General features: G+C 42.6%; 1 protein-coding gene across 1 annotated transcript in view; it reads right to left on the bottom strand.

Annotated features, from left to right (window-relative positions):
* CDH12 (cadherin 12) overlaps nt 1-25,202 on the bottom strand; it is a 241,364-nt gene that overhangs the window by 130,661 nt on the left and 85,501 nt on the right. The window contains exon 2 of the mRNA XM_035126166.2: nt 14,288-14,712. Within this exon, the coding sequence (XP_034982057.2) occupies nt 14,288-14,518 (231 nt within the window). The 5' untranslated portion in view covers nt 14,519-14,712. The remainder of the gene's footprint in view (nt 1-14,287; nt 14,713-25,202) is intronic.

The following is a 25,202-nucleotide window of genomic DNA, read 5'->3' as shown; positions in this document are numbered from 1 at the left end:
TACATTTCTTCCAGGAGCATCAATTAGGCTTAAACTAGAAGCAGTTACCTGCTGCTGGATTGAAACAGCTGTTGTTGTCAAGAGAGGACCATTAATTGGTTTTTAGTTTAAAACTAAAAGGTGGGGAGACTCACAACTTTGTAAATATTTATATTATTCTAATACAAATCTCTCTCTCTCTCTCTCTCTCTCTCTCTCTCTCTCTCTCTCTCTCTCTCTCTCTCTCTCTCTCTCTCTCTGTGTGTGTGTGTATATATATATATATATATATATATATATATATATATATATATATGAGAGAGAGAGAGAGAGAGAGAGAGAGAGCACTCAGACTATGAAAGTTTCTTTCCCTATATAGAGTTCAAGGGCATTAAGAGTGGCTTGAAAAGTTCCTGAAGGAAAAAATAAATCCAAAGTTCCTTTTCTGGCAGGTGACGATTCTTGGAATGTTCAGAATGAAAATTGTGTGAATCCCCTCTCTTGAACATAAATCCCTCCTCAGGGATTGTTTTGGGACTACAACTCCCATGATCCCTAGCTAACAGGATCAGTGGTCAGGGATTATGGGAACTGTAGTCCCAAAACAGCTGGAGGGCTGGGTTTGGGGGTGCCTAGACTAGGAGAACACAATTGCCCTACAACCGGTAAACAATTCAAAACATATCCAGCAGCTGCAGCAAATGAAATGACATGGTGTGCACTACTACATGGTATCAGTGTCCATTTACACACATTTAGATGTATAGGCACTAGAGACAACAAAGCCCACCCTCCTGCCACACAGAGATTTAACTTCTAGAGACCTTGGGGAAGGAGCTGAAAATTGAAGGAGCTGGGTCCATCAACTCATGCTAACAAAATGTTAACCAAGCACCCCTAAATGGCGACAATAGGATGAAACAGGGACAGTGATTTTGCAGAAAGTGAAAAATGCCCCCAATAAAGAATGTCCTTGCTCAACAGAACTTGATGAATCTGTCACATTCTCCAAAACATTCCAAGATGTTTCAACCAGGCTTTATCTTTTCAATGGACCTCTTAACCTCCCATAGATGTTGACTCTGGGAGGAAGAAGCAATAAAAATAGCACTGCCAAATAGTTCTGCCTTATACAGAACATCTATTGGTCCAGGTTCAGAACCTTTTCCAGCCTAGAAACTTAGATTTAGCCATAGCTTCTACGAATTGAAACTGGAACTTTTGCATGCAATGCATGTGCTTTTTCACTGAGCTTTGTTCGCCTCCCCTGTTCTCTCTATACTTGGTATCAATAGATTGCACTATAAACAATGTAGAAGGAACCTGACGGTTTTCACATTTATTGTTCTGGCCAATATGCCAGAACAATAGAACACAAAAGCAGAGCAAGAATATTAATCACAGACCCAAGTTAATAGAAGTTTTCATAGAATAGAGAGGAACCATAAATAAGTCATTAGCATAATTAAACACACAAGATTAAAATAGAATACACGGCAAGAATCTAAATGCTTTTTTAACCTTAAAATAGGCCATCTCCCTTGTAGCAAATCATGCGCTTCTGAATGAACTCCCCCACCTTCTGAATTGTTGCAGCAATCAGCACAAAACATGCTACTTGATATACCTGATTCTAATCCATTTTGAATAAATCCTATTTTAAGAGCTTTTGAGCCCAAAATAACCATTGTTTAAGGTAGAATCCAACTGCTCCCTTTCTGTGGGGCCATAGAAGAGGGCTTTCACAGACCTCCTTAGGCTGGAGCTGGTGGAGAACATCTTGTGTCAGAAGCTCTGGGTCACATGAGAAAAACCCTTTTTGCAGATTTTCATAAACTTCTATGATCTGGTGTCCTGCAGTAGCAGCTGAATTGCAGCTCACACCATCTCCGATCATTGACTTTGTTGACTGGGGCTGATGGAAGCAGTTGTCCAACAAGACATGGTGGACATTAGCATGAGGTGGCCTCAACTAGGTGGGCCTTTGGTGCAATCCAACAGGACTCTTCCTACACTCTCTTGCTTGCATGCACAAGTAAGGGGTTGAATTCTTTGAAGTAGGGAATTTGATAGACATTCAGTGCTTTAAAAAACAACAACAGCATCAGTCTCCCAAGCGTAACATGAGTTGCTGCAATTCCCCTAAGCCAGGCATCCCCAAACTTCAGCCCTCCAGATGTTTTGGACTACAATTCCCATCATCCCTGACCACTGGTCCTCTTAGCTAGGGATCATGGGAGTTGTAGGCCAAAACATCTGGAGGACCGCAGTTTGGGGGTGCCTGCCCTAAGCAGCTTCTTGCCAGCTTGAAAACTAGATTGCTCCTCTCCCTATCCCCACTCTCAAAACTGCTTTCAGCCCTCCTTTTCATACTGGTCTTAGCCAGCAGCTGGTGTATATGACTGCCACTCTAGTTTCTAAGAATATCAACCATCAAGTAAGCTACTGAGCTAGCCTAGAGAAGTTGTCGTTTCACTTTGATTGGGATAGTAGGCCAAGATTCCAATTTCTCATACTTTCCTTCCTTCCTTCTTAATCATCTACCATTCCTTTGATCAGCATCTCAGGGTACTCTCCAAGGCTCATTGACTTATTCTGCTGCTCAACGTCCACCCCTTGACGTGGACGTTGACGTGGAGGAAAACCACTCATTAGCTTTAAATAGGAGCAAACAACAATTTGTGTTATAGCTGGATTGCCGTTTGCTCCTATTTAAAGGTAAAGATTGGGTCTTTCCCTAGAAAAGGTGTGAGGGGAGATTGAAAACACTCTGACCCTTGTCTAGAAAGCACATGTCAAGCAGAAAACTACTCTGGCACCTTCCTTCCTGGGCACAGGACAAGCACTACATGTGATGTAACAATAATAACAAAATGGTGAACCTGATCAGGGCAATTTTGTGTCTGTATTTTTCTCTACTTCCTCACGTCTCATATATTACTGATTTTATTTTGCAATTGAAAAAGGTGCCATTGTAGCATATACAACAGGCTCTCAAAAACATTAAGCTTTGTGGGCCCTTTATTCTATCTGAGGTTTAGAGCCCTAAAAGTTTACAACCTCGTTCTGAGAAAACCCATTCTCGAAAGTTCACCTTTGAGGTCAACAGTTTCATTATAACTGAACAATGCAGGAGAGGAAATTCAAAAGTGCAGTGCTAGGAGGTATATAACCATACCCACAAACCAGTTAGGTAAGCATAATTACCTGGAATTTTGTGAAATGCAATATAACCAAACCAGCTTAAAACAACAACTTAAATGAACGTGTTAAATGCCTTGTGTGTGTGACCTGTGGTTTGTCCTACTATATTTTTGTTTCTGATCCATTATAATCTCATTTACACAACATTGTGTGCACATGTCAGTTCTATTCTACATCTTATGAACTATGCAAGTCACTGAGCACCAAGCTTTCATAATCCTCACTTTTCCACTAATGGAGATGTGTGAAGCCAACTGGTTCAAAAATCATGCTCTTAACTAACATTGAGTAATACTAGGCTGAACATGCTTTCAATTCCCAAAGCATAAGGATTGCCTGTGCTATGATTCTCTTCACTGACTGGCTTAGGTGTAATTTATGAAGCAGGACTCCAGAGAGATAAACAAATTCCTCAAACTTGCTTGTTCAGGCCAGTTCAAAAAGTCAAAAGTTGACATTGATGACATAGTTAGGGCTGGGTGAATATGTTGATTTTGATTTTCTGTCTGTTTCTCATTTTTATAGTCTCAGTGTTCAGTTCTCCATATTTCTGTCAGTTTACATTAAGATACTGTCATCATCATGGAAATTCATCAGCATTTTAATGTCAATTTTACCTAATACAGTGGTACCTCGGGTTACAAACACTTTGGGTTACAGACTCCACTAACTTGGACATAGTACCTCGGGTCATAGGTGCCAAGTTCCGGACATGCGTAGAAGCGACTTCCGATGCCACTGTGCCCATTTCCAAAATGTCCACAGTGCCAGAAGTCACTTTTACGCATGTCCGGAAGTGTGTAGAAGTGACTTCTGGCGCTGCAGACATTTTGGAAAGGGGCACAGCGGCATCGGAAGTCACTTCTACGCATGTCCAGAAGTGCGTAGAAGCGACTTCTGGTGCCGGCGCAGCACCAGAAGAACATGGCCGCCGGCAGGAGCTCCATAATCTGGGGGGAATATGGGGTACTTTGCCATTCAGGACACCTGCAGGAAACAGTAAGAAAATACGGGGGTTTCCCGAGGAAAACAGGGTACTTGGCAGCTATGCCTCTGGTTAAGAACTTTACCTCAGGATGAGAACAGAAATCGCACGCTGGTAGCGCAGCGGCAGCAGGAGGCCCCATTAGCTAAAGAAGTACCTCAGGTTAAGAACAGTTTCAGGTTAAGAACGGACCTCTGGAATGAACTAAGTTCGTAACCAGAGGTACACTGTATATATTTTTTTATTGCAAAACAATTCTCCCTTATGTTTACACAACACAATATGTTGTGGTTTTGTATATTATTTTCACTAATATATACAATTTTATGCACACTTTCCCCATCTACACAAAATGGCAGGAGAACTTCAGTGAAAAATTAATCAAAGTACAAATTTTGACAGATGGTTGTGTTTCTTCCCCATTCATAGACATGCCATCCCTAGATATAACTGCAGAGCAGGAGACCCAATGAAAATGTGGAGGCAGGCTGATGGTGGATCTAGCTCTAGCGGGTGGGATCTGCTCCACTAGCCAAGCACTGATGTTTACACTCTTAACTGAGCAATGTTATGTGATCATTACATTGCTGGAATGGCTACACTAGACAGTTAACCATCCCCAATAGATATAAAGGAGCATCGACTGAAATTTCTTTTGTCTCCAAATATATAATTAATAATACCACACACACAATCTAAATTTGGGTCAATCCAAATGACAGTGACAAATTTGTGTTTCTGCCCATGCAGTGGGACTTCACAAATTCAATCGGCAGGACTAATGTACTGCAAAACATGTTCGGACTACCCTGAGCTTTGCCTCTGGTGTGCGTTGGTTATTTGTTTATTCATTTCATAGATTTCACACAGTTGGAAGGGAACACAATGACAATCTAGTCCAACACCCTGCAATGAAGGAATCTTTCACCCAACATGAGGCTTGAACCTGTATCTCTTCTTTCTGCTGTACCTCACTCAGAGCAACTCACAATGCAAGACAGATGCAAATTAAAATTAAAAGGAGATAGAGGCAGCGGGGAGGAGGGAGAGCAAATCAAGAATAATAGAAAATAATAAACTAACCACGTGGTAAACAAATACTTGCCTAAACAAAAAGTTCTTCATTAAGGCCATAAAATCATCACACAGTGCAGAACAGACACATATTATTGGGTAGGGACTTCCACCTCTAGGGAGAAGCCCCCTCTTGTGTTCCCACCAGAAATACATCAGAGATGCTCTCTAGATGTTATCACAGATTGGGCACTGGGAAGTCTCATAAGGGTAAAGACAGTATTTTAAGTATTCTGGAAATGAACTGTTTTAAGGCTTTAAAGATGGGGCATTCTGTGTATTTCTAATGCTATTCATCTGCATTGTCATTTGGCATGTCAGAGGTTTGATGTGCTGTTTGATGTGTTGCTGATTCCATAATGGCCATTCTAGGGATTCTCTTGACTCCAGCTTGGGTCCAGGCACTTCAGCCATCTCCTGATGCAGAGTTCAGAGTACATGGAAACCTTTCTAGAGAGGAACCAAGTGATTTTGCCCATCTCTAACTAAGTATTAAAACAACTGCTCATTAGATCTAATTTGCAGTGTTCACTCCAGAGCCAACAACTGAACAACTGTAATGTCCTTCTCAAAGGACTGATTGAACGCATGTTTAAAGCAATAGCCCATGCTGCTATCTTTGAAACTTGACACCATGCATATGAATAGTAGGAACACCAGACTGCTATTTTCTGCTTCTTTTGGAAGCAGCTGTTTTCAAGTTGCATCTAGAGTCGAGTGGGATAAACCCCTTACGAGAACATTAACAGTGGAGAAAATTAGCAGAGCTCTGTGCTATGTGTCAGTCAGAACAAATGTCAGAATCTGAGTCCATTCCCAAAATAGTATTGACACACAGTTTTCCCCAGTAAGGTGATACAGGCATGGGGGAAATTGCAGCCACTGAATTTATGGTCAGCAGGCTGGGGGCGGGCAGGGTATGGACCAAATTCCTGCTATTCTCTCTCCCCCTTGCAGCCCCATGAGATCTGCTTGGGGGTGAGGTGTCTCCCAACATGCCAGAGTAGATTCAGACATGTGAAAGCTTGAGAACAGATGGATAATCTCTCTCTCTCTCTCTCTCTCTCTCTCTCTCTCTCTCTCTCTCTCACACACACACACACACACACACACACACACACACACACACACTGCTTCCCTCCCGATTCTGCTGATAGAAGCCTTACCAACAGCAGATACAACACATCTCCAAACCTACGTGAAACCTACTTTGCAAAACATTCCCACAGCATGAGCAAAATAAAGCACCAGGCTAAAAGCAGCAGCAGCAGCACATGTGACAGGCTAAAAGGCAGGAAGGGAAAGGACAGTATACTCTGTCCTATGCATGGAAATGGAGGGGGCACTGAGCTTCGCTTTCAGTCACAAGACTCGAGTCCAGTTTTCACTAGGACTTCATATGCCCCATGCTCCTTTGCCTGTTTGAACATCTCTTCTGGCATGAACCCAGTCCTTAACTCTGAAATGTACAAAACAACATGCCTGAAGGAATTTTAACAGCCTTAACAACCTCAACTTGTTTTACCTATGGTGAAAATTCACTACAAAGGTTTATGAGCTATTTTTAAGGGAAATCACCAATAACAACACTGCCGACATGGGCTGCCATACGTCCGGATTTTTCCAGATGTTTCAGTGATTTCCACACAGACACCGTTTCCAACGGCCAACTACCAGCTATGTCTGAGAAATTCTGGACGCATGGCAACCCTATGGTTGACCCACTCTGGCCTGTCGTAGCTTCCCACAATGCTGAGAGAGGTGTGTTTATTGACTCCTATCAATTCAGGAAGTATAGGTTACTGATATCCGTTACAGCAGTAATGGATACACACTCAAATCCTGGCTTAATAAGCAGAGGTATTAATGATGCACACCCACGTTCTTCCACCCCGATGGAGGTGAAACAAGCAAGGGATCAACAGTTAACCATGGCTACCTGTTACATCAGAACCAGGAAACTATGGCTAACAGCATCTAAGCAAGCCAGAATATGAAACCATGGAAACTGGGAAGCTATGTGTTACTGCTGCTTCTTCCTGCCTTGCTCACGAACTTGTATGAATGGAGGAGTGGAATGGGAAGCCAAAGGGCAGCTTATATCTCATTCATTAAACTGAGATTTGTTTGTGCAAATGTGACTACTAGTTCTACACTCCTCTAACCAGCACAAAAAGTAATAATTCTGACAGAATTAAGCCCAATTGTTGGGGGTGGGGGAGGGAAACAGTTTAGATCTCCTCTTCCTGGGTTTAAAGGGTGCCTGACTCTCACCAGTAAAGCTGAAATATTTCCTTCACAATCCCATATTCTGATATAATATGAAGGCATAAAGCACTTTGATTTGAAGCTTGGGTTACAATGGCCCAAGCGGACTGTCATAAGGATTTTTTAGTGATGGGTTTGAAAGCGTCAACCTCAAGCACTATTTCAGACTCTCTCACCATGAACTTGCCTAATCCCCATCAGTTTCTGCAACATGACACTTTTTAAGATACTCTCCCGGGGGCGGGGAGGGGGGGGAGCCAGCATAAAATGGATTGAGAGTTGGGGCTGATAGCATCTGACATGTCTGCGGTAAAACTCTCCAGTGCTCTTCCAGGTGGCTTCCAAAATTAACTAGTCATCCCAAAATGTTTAGTGAAATTGGCGGCTGATTTAATAGGTCCCATTAAAGCCCTATTTATAAATTACACTGATATTGTTAGTGCTGCAGTTCTATAATAAGTCATGGAGTGATCACTGCACCTGTCAGAATAGCATGCCACGATAGCCTGATAGAGTATGGGGTAAGGTATTGCTATTTTTAAAACAAACAAACAAATGCAGCATTGAAAAGTGTACATTTTTGGACAACACAACACAAATGAAATATAATGGCAAGACAAGTAAGGGTGAAATCTAACTTCCCTAGCAATCAGTGACAAAGTTTTCATAGGTTTTAATGGAGTTTGCTTGCACCCAAAATTCTAATCAGCTGCATACATTAAAGAACCTCATGCAGTATCTTTAGGCCTTTGCAGGAAAGTTTGTTTATAAAAATAAAAATTCATAGCTTTTCACTCGGAATAATTTTTACCAATAATAATAATAATACTTTGCAAGAGCTGCATTGGATGGAATTTGGAATTGGACATTTGGGAAATTTAATATGGGATGGATAAATACACATACAAGTTGTTTAATTCTAATTTTATCAGTTGGCAAGTATGCACCAATTAGTAAAATGTGACATCGTCTGACAAGCAAGTATGTAGGGGCTGCTGGCTGCTGGACCATGTTTTGCATAAGAATTAAAATCTGTACGAAGCCCAGTCCCCTTACTGGATGCAACAGTAAACACACTTCGGTTTATGTCTTAGGTCAGAATTACACTCATCATAGTAAATGCCTGCACTTCAAAATTTTGCATCTTAGGTGTGGGAAACAACTGGTTGGGGAAGGTTTAAGCACCCTCCATCCAATACTCCATTGTCCCCTACTCTGATTCAGGGAGGAAAGACATGGGTTTCCCCCATCTGTCAATTTTGGTTTCTCTCAGTATCTCGTTTCCCAAGATCTCCAAATTTCCCCATCAATTTGCAAAAAGTCCTCATGAAAAAATTCATCAGGATTTTAAAGCAAAGTTATCCCAGTGTTTATATGTGCAAACTTCACCATAGAAAAATGGACCTTTGTATACATTACTTGGCTGGAGAATTGTATCACGTGCCACTTTTGAAGGATGGCTGAGTTTCAGGTCAATATTGTTTTGGAAAGTACAAATTAAGCAGGTTTACCTTTGAATGTGAACCGAAACAAATTTCTCCCCCATCTCCATCAGTCCAGTGTCTTCCCCCATCCATGCAGTTCATCCTTATTCATCAACAAATCCTTAGAAAACCCTTTAAATCTATCGCTGACCCTCTCTCTCGTGTCAGAAAATATCACTTGTGACATGCCATGCAGGAAGAAGTGGTAGAAATTCATTGTGGTGTGCACTATTTGCTAATGTTTAACAACAACCACAGTGTGAATTTAACAACAAATGCACTCTATATGATTGGACCAGTCATTTGCATATATATTGCTGCAGTTTGGAACAACAACATGTTACTTATTTAAGGAAATCATGCAGATAAATAATTACCAAAAGAGGTGTGTTGGGGTAGGGGAGGAAATCATTCTTTTGACCTTAGGAGCTGGGTGCGGCAGCAAACTTCTGCTGGTATAAATCTTGCTTTGATGAAGTCAGCTATAAATGTCAGTCCAGTAGATATTCAACAGGCACAGTTTTCATGCTCACAGCCCGTTCTTCCTGCCTCCTTGTTAATGAAGTATCCGTTATGCATTCGTTATTTGGCATTCTATCATCCAGCTCCTTCCATATTTTATTTTTATCATCTGGATAGAAGTGGCACACTAGGGACACATTTGCTTAAAAGTGTGCACTTAGTACTCAAGGATGCAACAATATCACTTATCTTAAAGTGAAATTACACCCATGCAGCGGCAGAAGATTCTTTCATCATTACGACTTCCCCCTCCCATTAAAAAATATCTAAGTAACAATTGAGCCATGTTAATCTGATATATATCCTAATATAGCTGGTCCTCATTGCCTGTCTTAATTGTTTAGAGGCACACAGAACATTAGTGGGTACAACTCTTACATGAGCCAGCCATCTTTGCTGGAGTCTGGAAACTGGCACCAAAAACACCTTTAAATGTGATCATATCACATCTGAAACAGAGGAATAAGAATTTAGGAATCTACCCCATGGACCAAACTAAAGATTCACGTAATATCTACAGCATGCTGAGACTTCAGCTAAGAACAAAGCTCTATTATAATAAATGTACAGCTTCAGCTGAGACTTACCTCTCCCCATATCACAGTGACATTAACATGCTCACACCCTCAAGGAGCCCATGAGTTCACACCACTATAAATAATCCCAAATTAGACTATTACTTAGCACCAAACTAGACGTTATGGTGGGCATAGGACTAGAGTCGTACCTTGGTTCTTGAACATAATCCATTCCGGAAGTCCCTTCGACTTCCGAAACTTTTGAAAACCAAGGCACAGCTTCCAATTGGCTGCAGGAACTTCCTGCACTCAAGTGGAAGATGCATTGGATGTTCGGCTTCCAAAAAACGTTCAAAAAATGGAACACTTAATTCCGGGTTTTTAGTGTTCAGGAGCCAAAACGTACGTGTACCAAGGCATTTGAGAACCGAAGAATGACTGTACTGCCACACCCATGCAGAACTTCTGTGAGGCCCAGGGTGGGAGTCCCCGGTCGACAGGGAGGCACAGGGACTTCTTGGCAGGCCCTTGGTGGGGAGCACCAACCACCTTAGCCCTTTGAGGTAAATGTACTTTTCTGACCCCACTGACCCGCTGCATAGGCTTGGGTACTGCTGAAAACAACACCCCAGGCCATGTTCTCTCCTTTGTCCCTTGCATAATGTATTTTCACTTTCCCTGCAATGCAGCATCCTAAATTGTATGCTTCAATTGCCATGCCACACCGGGGCAACCAATACGGTAAGGCAGGAGCCAATGGCATGGAGCAGGGCCATGGAAATGCATGGCGTGACAATGACTTCTCATGAGATAAATGAAGCTACATGTAACAAGAAGTGAGGGGAGAATGTGATGTGGGTCTGTCAGTTTGGATGGTAGCCTCACGTTGACTACAATGTATGGTTTGGCCTTTATTCTCTTTCCTTGGTTGTCTTGAGCACTAACCGTCAGCCATGTGGGGCAAGGGCAATATTCCTCAAGGAGTATATTATTATATTTCTTAGAGTTCTTATATATTGTACATGGCGTTGTGCTGTATGCACATCTGCAGAATACCCACTAATGCAGATTTAAGGGGAATAAATAGGGATAGAAAGATGTGTCAATTTCTGTTTTCTTCTGTTTCTGTTTTCTAGTCTTAATATTGGTTTGCCCCATTTCTGCATATGTTTGGATATTTTTTTAAAAAGACTGCATGAACATTGGTTTGATTTTTTTATGCACATGTCTCCTAATATGCAAACTTTTGCCAAGGAAAGACATTTTTGCAAGTAATTTTACTTTAACAGAATGCATTTTTGTAGAGGTAGAAAAAATTGTGCTGTACACACACTTGCATGCACTTTTCTCTGATATAAACGTTTTTGTATGCATTCTTTGCTTGGGGAACTGCATCACAAATTTTAGAGAAGTGTGAATGTGGAAGGGTTTGTGTACTGGTTTGGTTCAAGTATTGCTCTGTGAAATGCAGGATTTTGTAGTTTTGAACTAAAATGCAAATAGGTCTTACTATAATTAGTGAAAGTCACACTAAAATGTGCAGTTTACCTAACTGAGGAAGAAAGAATCTATAGTCATATGATGAAGGGGGCGGGGGGAATGGCTATGACACAATCTGCTGTAGGGTGATCAAAGGATAGAATAGAAACATATTGCCTCCTCCACTACTACCTGCTCAGACTCATGCCAATTCTTGAATTGTGAGGGATGAAATGTCCCTCTCAAGATCTAGTTGTGGGAATCTTTGCATCTCTGATGTATTGCTTTCATTCTCCCTCTCTGAAAGCCAAGTTAGTTATCTCTGTGTGGGTACGCATGCAAATGAATAAGAATGACAGGCAGGGAATATGACACTGGAAACGATCTCTGAATTCCAGCATAGGCAGTTACACATATACTTTTGACTAAATACACAAAATGGGAGTTACAGTAAAGCTTATTCTGCTCATATGAAACTACCATTTTGCTTCCTAAGGTTCACACAGACATGCACAATAGCTCTCACAAATATGTATAGGAAATTATCCGCAAAACAGGAATGCAATCACAGCTAGCTCTCCTTTCTCATTCAAAACATGCTACTTAAATAAATAGAAACCATACAAAAGGATCTACCATTTCAGATTAACCTTTCAAGGTCACTTAGCACAACAGAAAAGCTGCTAGGAAGGTAAGGGGTCAGAAGGCACAGTGAATGTAATAATATCTCCTATAACAAATCCTTCAGAGTTAAAGAAATAGAGCCTTTCTTCTTCTTCCAAGAAATAATTTTGAATTGCTTTACAAAGCTATAGAATCTAGACTGAAGACAAAGTATAGTTTGTATACATTTTGAGGCTGAAGTGAAGCAGGTCTGGATTGGGTCTGTGTCTGAATCGGAGAGCCTAGGAACCATGTGTACACTGCCTTGGGTTCTATGCCAGAGGAAAGATGGCATGTAAGTTTAAGGGGGAAATACATTACAATACTTTTAAAGATAGCTGAAATTGGCAAAATGGAGGCACCCTTTCCTTTCAACAACCACCCTGTCACGTGGATCATTAAGAGACCCTTAAATTGAGATAGAAGCAGCTCAATATGGATATATACCAATGTCAATATATTACTGCTTTCTGGGGACGTGGGTGGCGCTGTGGTCTAAACCACTGAGCCTCTTGGGGTTGCTGATCGGAAGGTCGGCAATTCAAACCCCCATGACAGGGTGAGCTCCCGTTGCTCTGTCCCAGCTTCTGTCAACTTAGCAGTTCGAAAGCAAGCCCATGTAAGTAGATAAATAGGTGGTGGGAACATAATCAGTGTTTCCGTGCACTCTGGTTTCCGTCACAGTGTCCCGTTGCGCCAGAAGCAGTTCAGTCATGCTGGCCACGTGTCCCACATGTCTGTGGATAAATGCCAGCTCCCTTGGCCTGAAAGTGAGATGAGCGCAGCAACCCCATAGTCGCCTTTGCCTGGAACTGTCTGGGGAGTCCATTTTATTTCTGCTTTCTATTGGATCTTTGATTCTATAATCATTACTGCTTTTCACTATCACCTAATCTAGACCCAAGAATTGCTGCACCACTTCCAAACCGTGCCAGGTTGGTTCTCCTGACGCAAAGTGCCAGAAAGATGCACTAGTGCATTGAGGGAGGCACCCCAAGTCTTTAAAATGGGCATGTGAAAAGTACTCTTGACAAGCCAATGTAATAACCAAAGTGTAATAGACTTGCTATTTGTGCAAACAGGCGTCATTGGGGGGTGGGGGTGGGATCCACAGCAATTTAAACACAGCATGTAGAAGAATAAATACGAACATGAATTTGCCACACAAGCATGTTCCAAGACATTTCTGAAAATTAAACATTCGCTCAGAGGCTTTGTTGTATGAATTGGCAAAGCAAATTATAAAGCTCATCTAAACATGTTAAGGCTGAAAACCAAATCGCTTTTGCTGAGGCTGTGGTAGATTGGGCAGAGGGTGTCCTCTGCTCAGTCCTGCCTGCCTCCACCATGGAACACCCGATTCTGCCTGGTTGGAAGTGTTGTGGTCACTCATGGGTGGCAGCCTGTAGAAAACCTTGAAATGGGGAATTCTTGAGGGATGGAGGGACAGAGCTGGTCAGGAATTCAATAGACCCTGTGCCAGGCCTACGGTCATGAGATGGTGGTTTCAGACATAATCCAGAGACGATATCTGCATCAGCAAAATGATTTGCCTGCCCCGTGTGGGTGTGCAGTGGCCCTGCTATTTAGGACTAGTTTTTACTTAAGTCTAAAACAAAAACAAAAACACCTCATTCTGGCAACCTATCCATCAAAGATTGCTTACTATATCCTCTGCAACTGTTGATAGCTTCCTTTTTAAGCCACAGAAAACCAATGTCAACAATTCTGTATAAAAAACACGACATCCCAAAAAACCATTTCATAAAAGCTAGACTACAATATACAGTGGTACCTTGGTTCTCAAACTTAATCTGTTCGAGGAGTCCGTTCAACTCCTGAAACTGTTCGAAAACCAAGGCATGGCTTCCGATTGGCTGCAGGAGCTTCCTGCACTCAATTGGAAGCCGCAGAAGCCATATTGGACGTTCGACTTCTGTAGAATTTGGAAGATTTAAGCTTCAATCCTATAGTTACCTGGGAACAGGTCCCATTGAACTCACTGGGGCTCACTTCTGAGTATAGGATTGTACTGTTAAAACACATGTACTTCTTCCATACAACATAATTCATTTAGTCCACTGAGCTTTTTTAGAAGACTGAACATTTACCTTTCCCACGTACTGGGGTTCGGAGCCCATGTATTCTTCCAACACAAAGAACTGATTCCACACCCAGCCTCGCTTGACCCGCACGGCGGGTGTCCTCCTCTCTGGTGCTGTGACAACATTTCCCCTCCGCTCACCTTCTAAAGTCTGTTGTGGTTGTGGATGAAGTGGCTTTAAGAGACCTCCATCGAATAGGACCCAGAGAACCAGGGATAAGCAGTTCCTTGTAAGCATTGGCGATGGTTTCCCTACAGCAAGCAATTAAAAACTCCAACGGTGAATCTCGAGCTGAAGAATCCAGGTTTAAGGCTGTCCGTGGGCCTCCACCACTTGGCTTCAGAGATTTTTTTTATTGCCGAAATGCTAATGCAGACATTAATCCTTCTGGTGACAAGGTTTCTGCCGCATTAAATTCCATCTAAAGAGACCTATAAAAGAGATTTACATGGCAACATGAAATTATATAAAATTACACTGAAGTATTCATCCAAACTCTCAAGCACACCTAGTTAGTTTCTGAAGACAGGGAGCGAGAGACAAACACGTAGTGGAGGTTGATATCCTCTTGGTCTTTCAGGCTGTAGCAAACAGAACACTGCATGGGGACTAGAGGAATGCTTCATTCTGCTTCTGCTTCTTTTTTATTAGTGTCTGTCTGGAGAGAACCACGCAGCCCGCCCTTTATGGCCCAGTTATAAAATAAAGCCGTTACACACCAGTGAATTCAGATATTTACTCAGGATTCATTCGGGGGAAAGCAGAAGGGGGAGCACTGAGAACAAGAGTAGACCTATCAGTAGGTATGGTAGTGTTGCTACCTACATCACAGTGTCTGTGTGTGTACACACACACACACACACACACACACACACAATCATTTATTAAAGTGGCGTGTTTGTGTTTGCTTAACATTCTACAGATTTTCTTAAAAATGAGACAGGAGACAGAGAACTTTGGAGGAAGAGGAGAAAATGAAGGTATCCCTCTTGAGAAAGGAAAGGGCTATAGGAGGATTTGAAGGAAATGAGCAAAGTGGGTATAGAAATGGAGAGAGTCAGAGAGGAAAGCTGTTATGAGAAGAAGTGGGTGTACAAAGACCAGGGAGGAAGGATGTCTGAGGAAGTGATGAAAAGGCAGGAGATAAGGCAGGAAAATAGGAGAAGAAATTGCAGGAGATGGATAAAAGGCAAAGGTAAGGTAAAAGACCCCTAGACGGTTAAGTCTAGTCGAAGGTGATGCTGGGATTGCAGCACTCATCTCACTTCAGGCTGAGAGAGCCGGCGTTTGTCCACAGACAGCTTTCCGGGTCATGTGGCCAGCATGACTAAACCAATACTGGCACATGGAGGACCTTGATGAGTGCACGGAAATGCCATTTACCTTCCTGCTGCAGCAGTACCTATTTATCTACTTGCACTGGTGTGCTTTCGAACTGCTAGGTTGGCAGAAGCTGGGACAGAGCAAAATGATGGATAGAAAAGTACTTTAAAGGGGAAATTGGGGTGGAAAGTAAGTGTGTGTGTGTGTGTGTGTGTGTGTGTGTGTGTGTGTGTGTGTGTAAACCTCTTAGAGCCTCTGGATTAGCAAATGCTGCCTAAAATGGGGAGGCTGTATCACAATACTGAACTATGAAACTCCTTGTCGCTAGGAAAATGCCATGACATAGAATTTAGCAATTTTCAAAGATGAATTAGGTATCAGTGGAAAGTAAAGTCTGCAATTGCAGCTGATTATGCCAAACTCTGCCTCCAACTGACACCATTTGTGACTGAATCTCTCTCTCTCTGCATTCTGTGTAGTAGTCAACCACCTCAAATGTGTCTCAGGGACTGAAAGTTTGAGAATCCTGTTGTAGAACACAAATCATTAGCTCAACTAGTTATAAGTAGCTATAAATAATTCTGTAAATCAAGCATACCTGGTGTGCTCACAAAGATAATCACACAATTTCTGCACTTTCTGCACTTTAGTGGGTTATCATGCATTATAATTTTAGAGCACAATCCACTGAGAAGTTCTTATACAAGTTAAATTGCAAAGAATGGAAGCTGGTCCCATTCAATATCTTGATGGATTGAACCTGAACCATTCACTGACTAATGTAATGAGTAACATATGACATGCAAAATAGCTATATAAAAAGTGTTTTCCAACTGCATTCTATAATTAGAGATGTTTTTGTTCACATTTATGAATCCCTCTGAATAATTGTAGCTATTTATTAACTTGATAACATTAAAAGGATGTAATTAAGTATTTCCACTATTAAGGACAAATAGAAGAGATTTCACTTAATTTAGGGCTTGAATTAATGAGCACAGCGACACAGAAGCTTTTAGTTCATTTTGGGTGGAACAAATGGCAGATAAGCAACATGCGGTTTGTTGTTGGCACTGTTACTGGTAGTGACAATGATACCGGTAGTACATACATAGCTAAGTAGAGGTATTTCTCAAAGATATCTACATTACAAAGACAAGTTAGAAAGGGGAAGGGAATTAGAATTTGCAAGGAGGAAAGAGCATCCATCTGAGTGAAGACCATAGAGATTAAACTAGTTGTACAACTTCACAAGCATTAGTGTCCAGCATGATGGCCCAGCACCGCTCACCTGTCCTCCAATATGTCATATTGTGGCTGCTTACTGGGGGCAGGGCAGGCTGCTAAAATTACAAGTTTAATGCCCATTAAATTCTGTGTTTGAATGCACTGTATTTAAAATGTTGTAATGGGAAGTTTATCTTAGGCAAAAAGGTTGCACTCTGGCAAATGCGTCAGAGAAGGCTGATTATTTTTTTCTTTAAGGTGAGATAAGCTGCCTGATGACTAATCTCTGGAAACTGGAGCCGGAAAGTACTCACATCAGGAAGCTGAAAGGTGAGAAGCCTGTGTATGCTTGTTGGAGATGGCTAGTGGAAGCAGTTGCAGAGAAATTCTGCAGTGATGAACAAGCTCAGTATCTCCCTTTGGGAAAGTTTACTGAACTGCATGAAGGACCAAACCGAACTGCTTGCTAGCAGTAGGTTACTTTATTTTGTAACATTTATCTTATTGCAACTGGTAATCAAGACTGTTCCGCAGTAAAGTATTAAAGTGCATTCTTATGGTGGAGAACAGGGGTGCCATCTGGGGAGGGGAGGGCAAGGAGCTGGAGCTACCCCCATATTTTCAAAAAATTCTGCAGTGATCCACAAAAGGATGTGCCAGGGTGGAGAGGCTTGGCCCTGGCATGTTCCTTTGAAGATCACCAGAGTGCCTCCCCAGAAGGCGTGTTGGCGATCTCCGACAGGAACGACACACAGAAAATAGAAATATGTCATTTCCTACTACAAATTCATCCTCAAAACAAAGCATTTCACTGTCTCCCCTCCACCATAACAGTAACTGGAACCAGTTTAGGAAAAAGTAAAGGATTATAATGCTAGTACATAGGGAAGCGGGAGGCTAAACCTGTTTCTTATCCCATTTTCCTCCCCAAGTGACCTCTAGGAGATCAGTGGAGCACTGAAGAGCACAGCCCTGCCAAAGTTTATATAATGAATTGTGCCTAAAACAAGATTTGGCAAGGGCTCTTTCCACATGCAGCTGCAGTGATATGGATGCCACTGCCTTGTGGGTAGTGTGTATGTGACTGCCTTTACTCTGCATACCTTTAAAATTAGGGTGGTCATATGTCCTACCTTACAGAGGACAGGCCTATATTGGAGTATGCCCTCTGTTTGTGAGCTATCTGATTTTAAGATAAGAAACTAGAAGGAATGAAGAGTGGGAGCACTGAACTTTCCCATCAACAGTTAGTAGCATCTGGTCAGCAGACTGAGCAGATAGACACACCACTCTCTATCTAACCCAGGCATCCCCAAACTGTGGCTCTCCCGATGTTTTGGCCTACAACTCCCATGATACCTAAGCTAGCAGGACCAGTGGTCGGGGAAGATGGGAATTTTAGTCCAAAACATCTGGAGGGCCGAAGTTTGGGGATGCCTGATCTAACCCCTTGGTGCCCAACGTGGGGCACGCGCCCCACAGGGGGGGGCAATTTGATTTTTAAGGGGAGCAATTCAAGAATGAGTTATTAACAGTTCATGGCCTTTTAGGCTTCCTCCACATGTTCACTTTTTGAATAATAATTATATGTCAAGGGGTGGGGGTGGGGGTGGCAATCAGGGTTTTAGAGATGCTTAGGTGGGGCATGGTCAAAAAAGTTGGGAAGCACTGATCTAACACAATATGATGAGATGTAATGGTTTCTAAATATGCACCAATGCACATAAATTATCAAATGCATTTTGATGCAAATTAGTTACCTGTTTTGTTCACTTCTTCTGGTGCAATTTCTCTGCTCTGACACTGTATCTGCCCCCCCAATTCATTTTTTTCTGTTTTGCAGATGAGTAAAATGGTAGATTTCATTGGGCCCATTATTTCGGATGCTGTTAAAATGCAAGTCTCTCCCATTTCTCTTATGTGTGTGTGGGGGGGGGGGGACACCCAATGTTTACAAGTCAAGAAGCATACAATAAAGTCATTGAAATTATATTTTTCCCCTAAATTCAAATATTTGCAGAGCTTCTCTTTTTCATTATATTGTTCTTATAAGTAACTATTATACTAATACTGTATTAGTTACTTGTAGCCTGATTTCTTTTATCATTAAGGATATATAATTAAAGATTCTGGAAAATCTAAATTCTGAGAAGAGGAGAAACATAATCTATGGTTATTTCCACCCTGAGACAGGAGAAAGGTTTGTACCAACACCCACACTAAGAAGAAAAGTTCAGTTCAGTTCAGTTTCCCTTCCACTAAAACGGGTTTGTTTCAAGATCTTAAAGGGCAACCAGATATATATGTAAAAATGTGTGTGTGTTTGTGAGAGAGAGAGAGAGAGAGAGAGAGAGAGAGAGAGAGAGAGAGAGAGAGAGACAGAAAGGTATTAATAAAATGAGAGACTAAAGGGCAGTGAAAATGTGTTTAAGTTAAAATGCCTGACTGATCCTTGTGTTCAGAAAGGATTAATGTGTGGTATTTGAAGCGGAGAAGAAAGTACAGACATCTACTCCATAAAGTTTGCATTTCACATGAAGACTTTCTTAGCAATTTTTAAAAGGCCTTTCTCCCACCACTGGACTCTTTCCTGGGTCGTGCTTAGGCCAAACCATCAATAATACACAAACACATCCCCACTTGTTATTGGGTTGTCTGCCATTAATGGCAGGCATGTAAGCGAGGCACCCATTATATTTTGGTCTGGTAAAAGTGCTCGGGTTTAGTACATGTGAAATGCATTTCTTTTAACCACTTTATTTATTTAAAAGATCAGAGGGCTTCCATGCTCCTTCCTTTTTAATGCACACATTACACCACGGGTGTCAAACACAAGGCCCGGGGGCCAAATCCGGCCCGCCAGACCTCGTCATGTGGCCCGCCGAGCGCCCCAGCCAGCGGAACCCAGCAGCGGGACCTTGCTGCTGAAGCGCCGCGCCGACAAAGCGCCGACAAACAGCTGGGGCCTGGGGGGGGTTTAGAAAGGCGCTGCATGGAGCACCCCGAGCCACAGCAGGAGAAGGAGGAGGCAGCTTGCCAGGTCAGCGCCCAGCAGCGCCGCACGGAGAGTCCTGAGCCTCTGGGACGCAGCAGTGCTCTGTAGCACTTTGAATCCTCCTCCTCCTGCCACGGCTCGGCGCCTGGAAACGGCTGCTGCTGCTGCTGCTGAAGCACAGACAAAGCACCCAGCAGCGCCGTGTGGAGGAGGAGGAGGATTCAAAGTGCTACAGAGCACTGCTGCGTCCCAGAGGCTCGGCACCGACCCGGCAAGCCTCCTCCTCCTCCTCTTGCCTCAGCTCCTCCTCCTCCTGCTGTGGCTCAGCCTCATAAACGTGAGCTCAGCAGCGTCTCCTAAAACAGACACCCGCTGCCTCACGCTGCACGGGAAATGCTTTTTGCCCCTGGGTCCCTTCGCACTCTTTTCTGGCGCTGAATCAAGGCGGCGACCCCCCCTTCCCTTTCTTTCTTTCTTCCTCTCTCTCGTTCTTATTCTTTCTTTCCCTCTCCTTCCTTCCTTCTTTATCTCTGTCTTCTCTCCATCTTTCTTTTTCTTTCCTTCTTTATTCCCTTCTTTCTTTCCTACTCTTCTTTCTCTCCCCTCTTTCCTTCCTCTCTCCCTCCTGCTCCCTCTTTTCTTTCTTCCTTCCTTCCTTCCTTCCTTCCTTCCTTCCTTCCTTCCTTCCTTCCTTCCGTCCTTCCCATCTTTCTTCCTCTCCCTCATTCTTATTCTTTCTTTCCCTCTCTACTCCTTCTTTCTCCCTTTCCGTCTTCTCTCCCTCTTTCTTTTTCTTTCCTTCTTTATTCCCTTCCTTCTTTCCTACTCTTCTTTCTCTCCCCTCTTTCCTCCCTCCCTCCCTCCCTCCTCCCCTCCCTCTCCCTCTCCCTCTCCCTCTCCTCAGAAACATAGGATGCTGCTTTATACTTCTGGCCCTTAAACCCTGGAACCAGGAGAGCAGCTCCAGTGAGTCAACCTCAGCCAGTCCCTTTGGTGAAGGGTGGTGGCTCACTGGCAGAACATCTGTCCTGCATGCAGAAGGACCCCAGCATCTCCAGGTACCAGTAGCTCTGCAAAGCTCCTGCATGAAACCCTAGCGAGCCTCCACCACCCAGTGCAGTTACCAAAAATCATTTTTCAATAAATTGTACAATAATTGTACATTTGAATATCTACTTGCCATTATTCTGACTATGTTTCTGCTTTCAGAGCTAGTTATTACTGACATTATTACAAAAAAAACAGTAATAATTGAATGCAGTGACAATAATTTATGATAATAAAGAGTGGACACATAGTCCTACAGATACAACCGGCCCTTTGAGGGTGACCAAACTGCTGATGCGGCCCCTGATGAATTTGAGTTTGACACCCCTGCATTACACTATACGGTATTACAATCAGACCAGGCTCATCAATAATGTAATTTCCAGGTCCGGCAGATTAACAAGCACCAGCCTTCAGCTCTGCGGCTGCTGCTACCTGCCTAATTTGGATGGCAAAATGTCAACAACAAATACAGCCCGCTGTTCCACAACCCTACCTTCCTGTATCTAGATTACAGTGGAAAATAATTATTTGGGGTGCTGGGGTCTTCAGAACAACACTTTATGGTTCTGTGGTCACCCCCTAAACCATTTGCTGCTCAATTCAGCAGCAACTCCCAGGGAGGTTCTATTCAATACAGAATGCTTCTCTGTAAATCTCAGCCTCGGGCCATTTCTGTCAGTCAGGGGAGCTTTTAAGGTATCACACAGGGAACCAAAAGTAATGGAAAGAGATTGACAGGCTCAGAAGGACACCCCACCCCCCTCTGAGGCTTGAAGATGGCATTCAAGCACAAATACGAACCATCTGTAATCCATTCTCCATTGTGCGTGTTCTCTGTGCAGGGAGAAAAGAATGACTTTTAGAAGCTGAAGGTATTGTGACATAGCTCACACAACCTTTATTCACATAAACTTCAGACCTTGTTTATCTGTACGAATGGCAGATACCAGTACAAAATTGCTACTGGACTGTATCACTTCAGGTTGAAAGGGTTGCATCAAACAAGGGGGTGGTGGTGGTAGGAATTCCTGCACATGCAGAGAGAGCTATGATCTCATAAGGTTGCAGAAAGAGCCCTGCTTGACCAGACCAAAGATTTATTTGACTAGATGCATCCCAAGTCGGTATTAAGATTGCCAGAAGAAATATCAAGAACCTCAGATATGCAGATGACACAACTTTAATGGCAGAAAGTGAGGATGAATTAAAGTACTTCTTAATGAGGGTGAAAGAGGAGAGCACAAAATATGGTCTGAAGCTCAACATCAAAAAAACTAAAATCATGGCCATTGGTCCCAGAAGGGGAAGAATGGGAAGCAGTGACAGATTTTACCTTCTTGGGCTCCATGATCACTGCAGATGGTGACAGCAGTCACAAAATTAAAAGACGCCTGCTTCTTGGGAGAAAAGCAATGGCAAACCTAGACAGCATCTTTAAAAAAGGAGAGGCATTGCCTAGCCGACAAAGGTCCGTATAGTTAAAGCTATGGTTTCCCCAGTAGTGATATATGGAAGTGAGAGCTGGACCATAAAGAAGGCTGATCGCCGAAGAATTGATGCTTTTGAATTATGGTGCTGGAGGAGACTCTTGAGAGTCCCATGGACTGCAAGAAGATCAAACCTATCCATTCTGAAGGAAATCAGCCCTGAGTGCTCACTGGAAGGACAGATCCTGAAGCTGATGCTCCAATACTTTGGCCACCTTCTGAGAAGAGAAGACTCCCTGGAAAAGAGGGAGTTGGGAAAGATTGTGAAAACAGGATCTTGGATCAAATGGGCATTCTTCTTACCTTCTTACATTAAGTGGTTCACTTTGCAGTCAGCAAGAACCTTATTATTTGGGGGCCTCACCCCAATCCTAGCAATGGAGGTACCTAGTGCTGGTGAAACAGTTTATTCCCCACTTTTTATCCCATGGATTGTGGTGCAGTGGACCCCACAAATATTTGCAATGTATTCATAGGATGGCCTGTACATGGGACAATCCTCTATTTGAAGGTGTCCTGCATCTGAAGGTCTATCCTGTTCACGTTCAGGGAAAGAGAAGCGGGACACTAAAGTTGCCCATCAACAGTTCACATCAGGGCAGCAGACTGAAGAGGCACACATCAACCCTAATGGTGAGATATATTGAGATTCTATCTAAATCTTCTAAATTTCTATCTTTGGTTGATGCATTACTGAGGGGTGGGGGAGACAATGCCTAAGGTTGTGTAGAAGAGTCCATTGGGCTGCTCAACTCAATAGACAACTCAAACTCTTATGAGTCATGGCTGGTGTGTGTTTTAGAAAGAATTCCAAAGCTCCATTTCTATGGAAAACACTGAGCTGATATAAAGCCTCAAGACCACGCTATCTGCTCTAAAAATATTACCATACCTTGGCAAAGTAAAATGGGCAGACAACAAAGCTATTCCTGCAGCTGCACAAAACCTGAGGAATTCTGCTGAGACAAAAATGTAGCATGAGCAATACAACCTCACTGACAACAGTCAGAGGAGTTCTAAAATGCAGCATAAATTGCAGAGGAGAAATCAGTTGGGGGGGGGGGTGTCAGCATCTCCTGAAATATTGCAGCTATAGAGCTCCTGCAATATGCACAATATTTCAAACTCTGGTGGGAAATCTAATACATTATGGCCCCACATTCCACAGCACTCACCACCCCAGGGGGAAATCCCCCCCTTCTTGTAGTGGTGGAGGTTGTAGCAAATTCACTCACACCAAAGCGGGGTGGGGAGGGGAACACTGTAAGCAAATCGAGGACAGTGCCCACTTTTTGTATACTTTTCACGATCTCTCAGCACATGGGCTCTCAATGCTCATCTAACTCCCCATGCAAAACTTCGGGAATGCCAAACACCCAAGCTAACATGCCAGTTTGTGTGAACGGTGATATTCTGATTCACTCAAAATATCTGAAGGAAGGCACAGCTGTCAATTAAGCTTCTCTTTTAAACTTCTTGTAGCAGGTGCCTCTTTTCATGCTAGTGAAAGTGGTTAAGTTGTTATATGACAGCTTCACTCAACTTTCTTTTTCAGTTACATCAATGTCAAAGGAACAGTAGGGTCTTATTTCAAAAATACAATTTTTTTGAAGGAAAACTTTATCATTTTGCCAATGATCTAGAGGATTCCTTTAAAAACAAACAAACTGTAAACATTATTTGTATATATATGTGAACTTTATCAATGTCAAAGTCTGATGATAGACTTCCATGAAACTACCTCTCATTCAGCTTACTCAGGAGTGGTGTCATGTGATGGAATATAACCCAAAGAAAAACTTGTCCAGAATTCTAATTGACAATGACTGTAAGATTTCAGATTGTGATTGAAATGTGCCTTTCAATTGCTCAAAGCTGCTGTAATGAAGTAGAGTCTGTTTTAAGCTTGCTATCAATCTTGCTAATTTGAGCTATACTGTGACTCATTAATTGCTTATCAAACTGCTATGTACTTGGAATGAAATAGCATGCAAATCAACTCAAAAGCTTACACTTAGAAGTTTATCATCTAACTGGCAAAATGCCTGCCATGCTTACAGGAAAGGCCAAGCCAGGGTCTAGGTATTGCATGCTTGTGAAATGTGGACCACTTATAAATGCCATCTCCATCTCCTCAAAAGATTCCATTAACATTGTCTCCAAAAAAATTAACACATTGCTTGGGAAGAGAGGCAAACTAATGTCAGTGTACTGGAAGAAGCAAAGATCAGCAGTGTTGAAGCAATGATTCTTCAACATCAACTTTGTTGGACTGGTCATGTTGTTCGGATGCCTGATTATCGTGTTCCAAAGCAACTACTCTATTCCAAATTTAAAAATGGAAAGTGTAATGCCGGTGGTCAACAAAAGCGGTTTAAAGACTTTCTCAAGGCAAAAAAAAAAAAAAAAGTAGTAAAAACACTGACAAATGGGAAACACGGGCCTGTGAGCACTCCAATTGGAGAACAGCCTTTTACCCAAAGGTGTTATGGGCTTTGAAAACATTTGAACTCAGGACAAAAGGGAGAAACATGCTAAGAGGAAGACATGATTGGCAAACCCTCACCATGATCAACTCCTGCCCAGAAACCTATGTCCCAATGTGGAAGGATGTGTGGATCCAGTACTGGCCTCCATAGTCACTTACAGAGCCACTGTTTATGGAAGACAATCTTGCTCAGCTACAAGTGATCGCCAAAGACTGCAAGGATACCGGGTGGCTGCAGTGCATATCTATGCCACCAGATGCAGTCAATTGCTTCTGACACATGGCTATTTCCAGGGACCTTTCACTAAGGATGGGCAAACATGTCAATTTCAGTTTCTCTCTGTTTATTCA

The sequence above is a fragment of the Zootoca vivipara genome, chromosome 8, assembly GCF_963506605.1.
Source record: "Zootoca vivipara chromosome 8, rZooViv1.1, whole genome shotgun sequence".
Classification (NCBI taxonomy): domain Eukaryota; kingdom Metazoa; phylum Chordata; class Lepidosauria; order Squamata; family Lacertidae; genus Zootoca; species Zootoca vivipara.
This window is presented reverse-complemented; position numbering and strand designations above follow the sequence as displayed.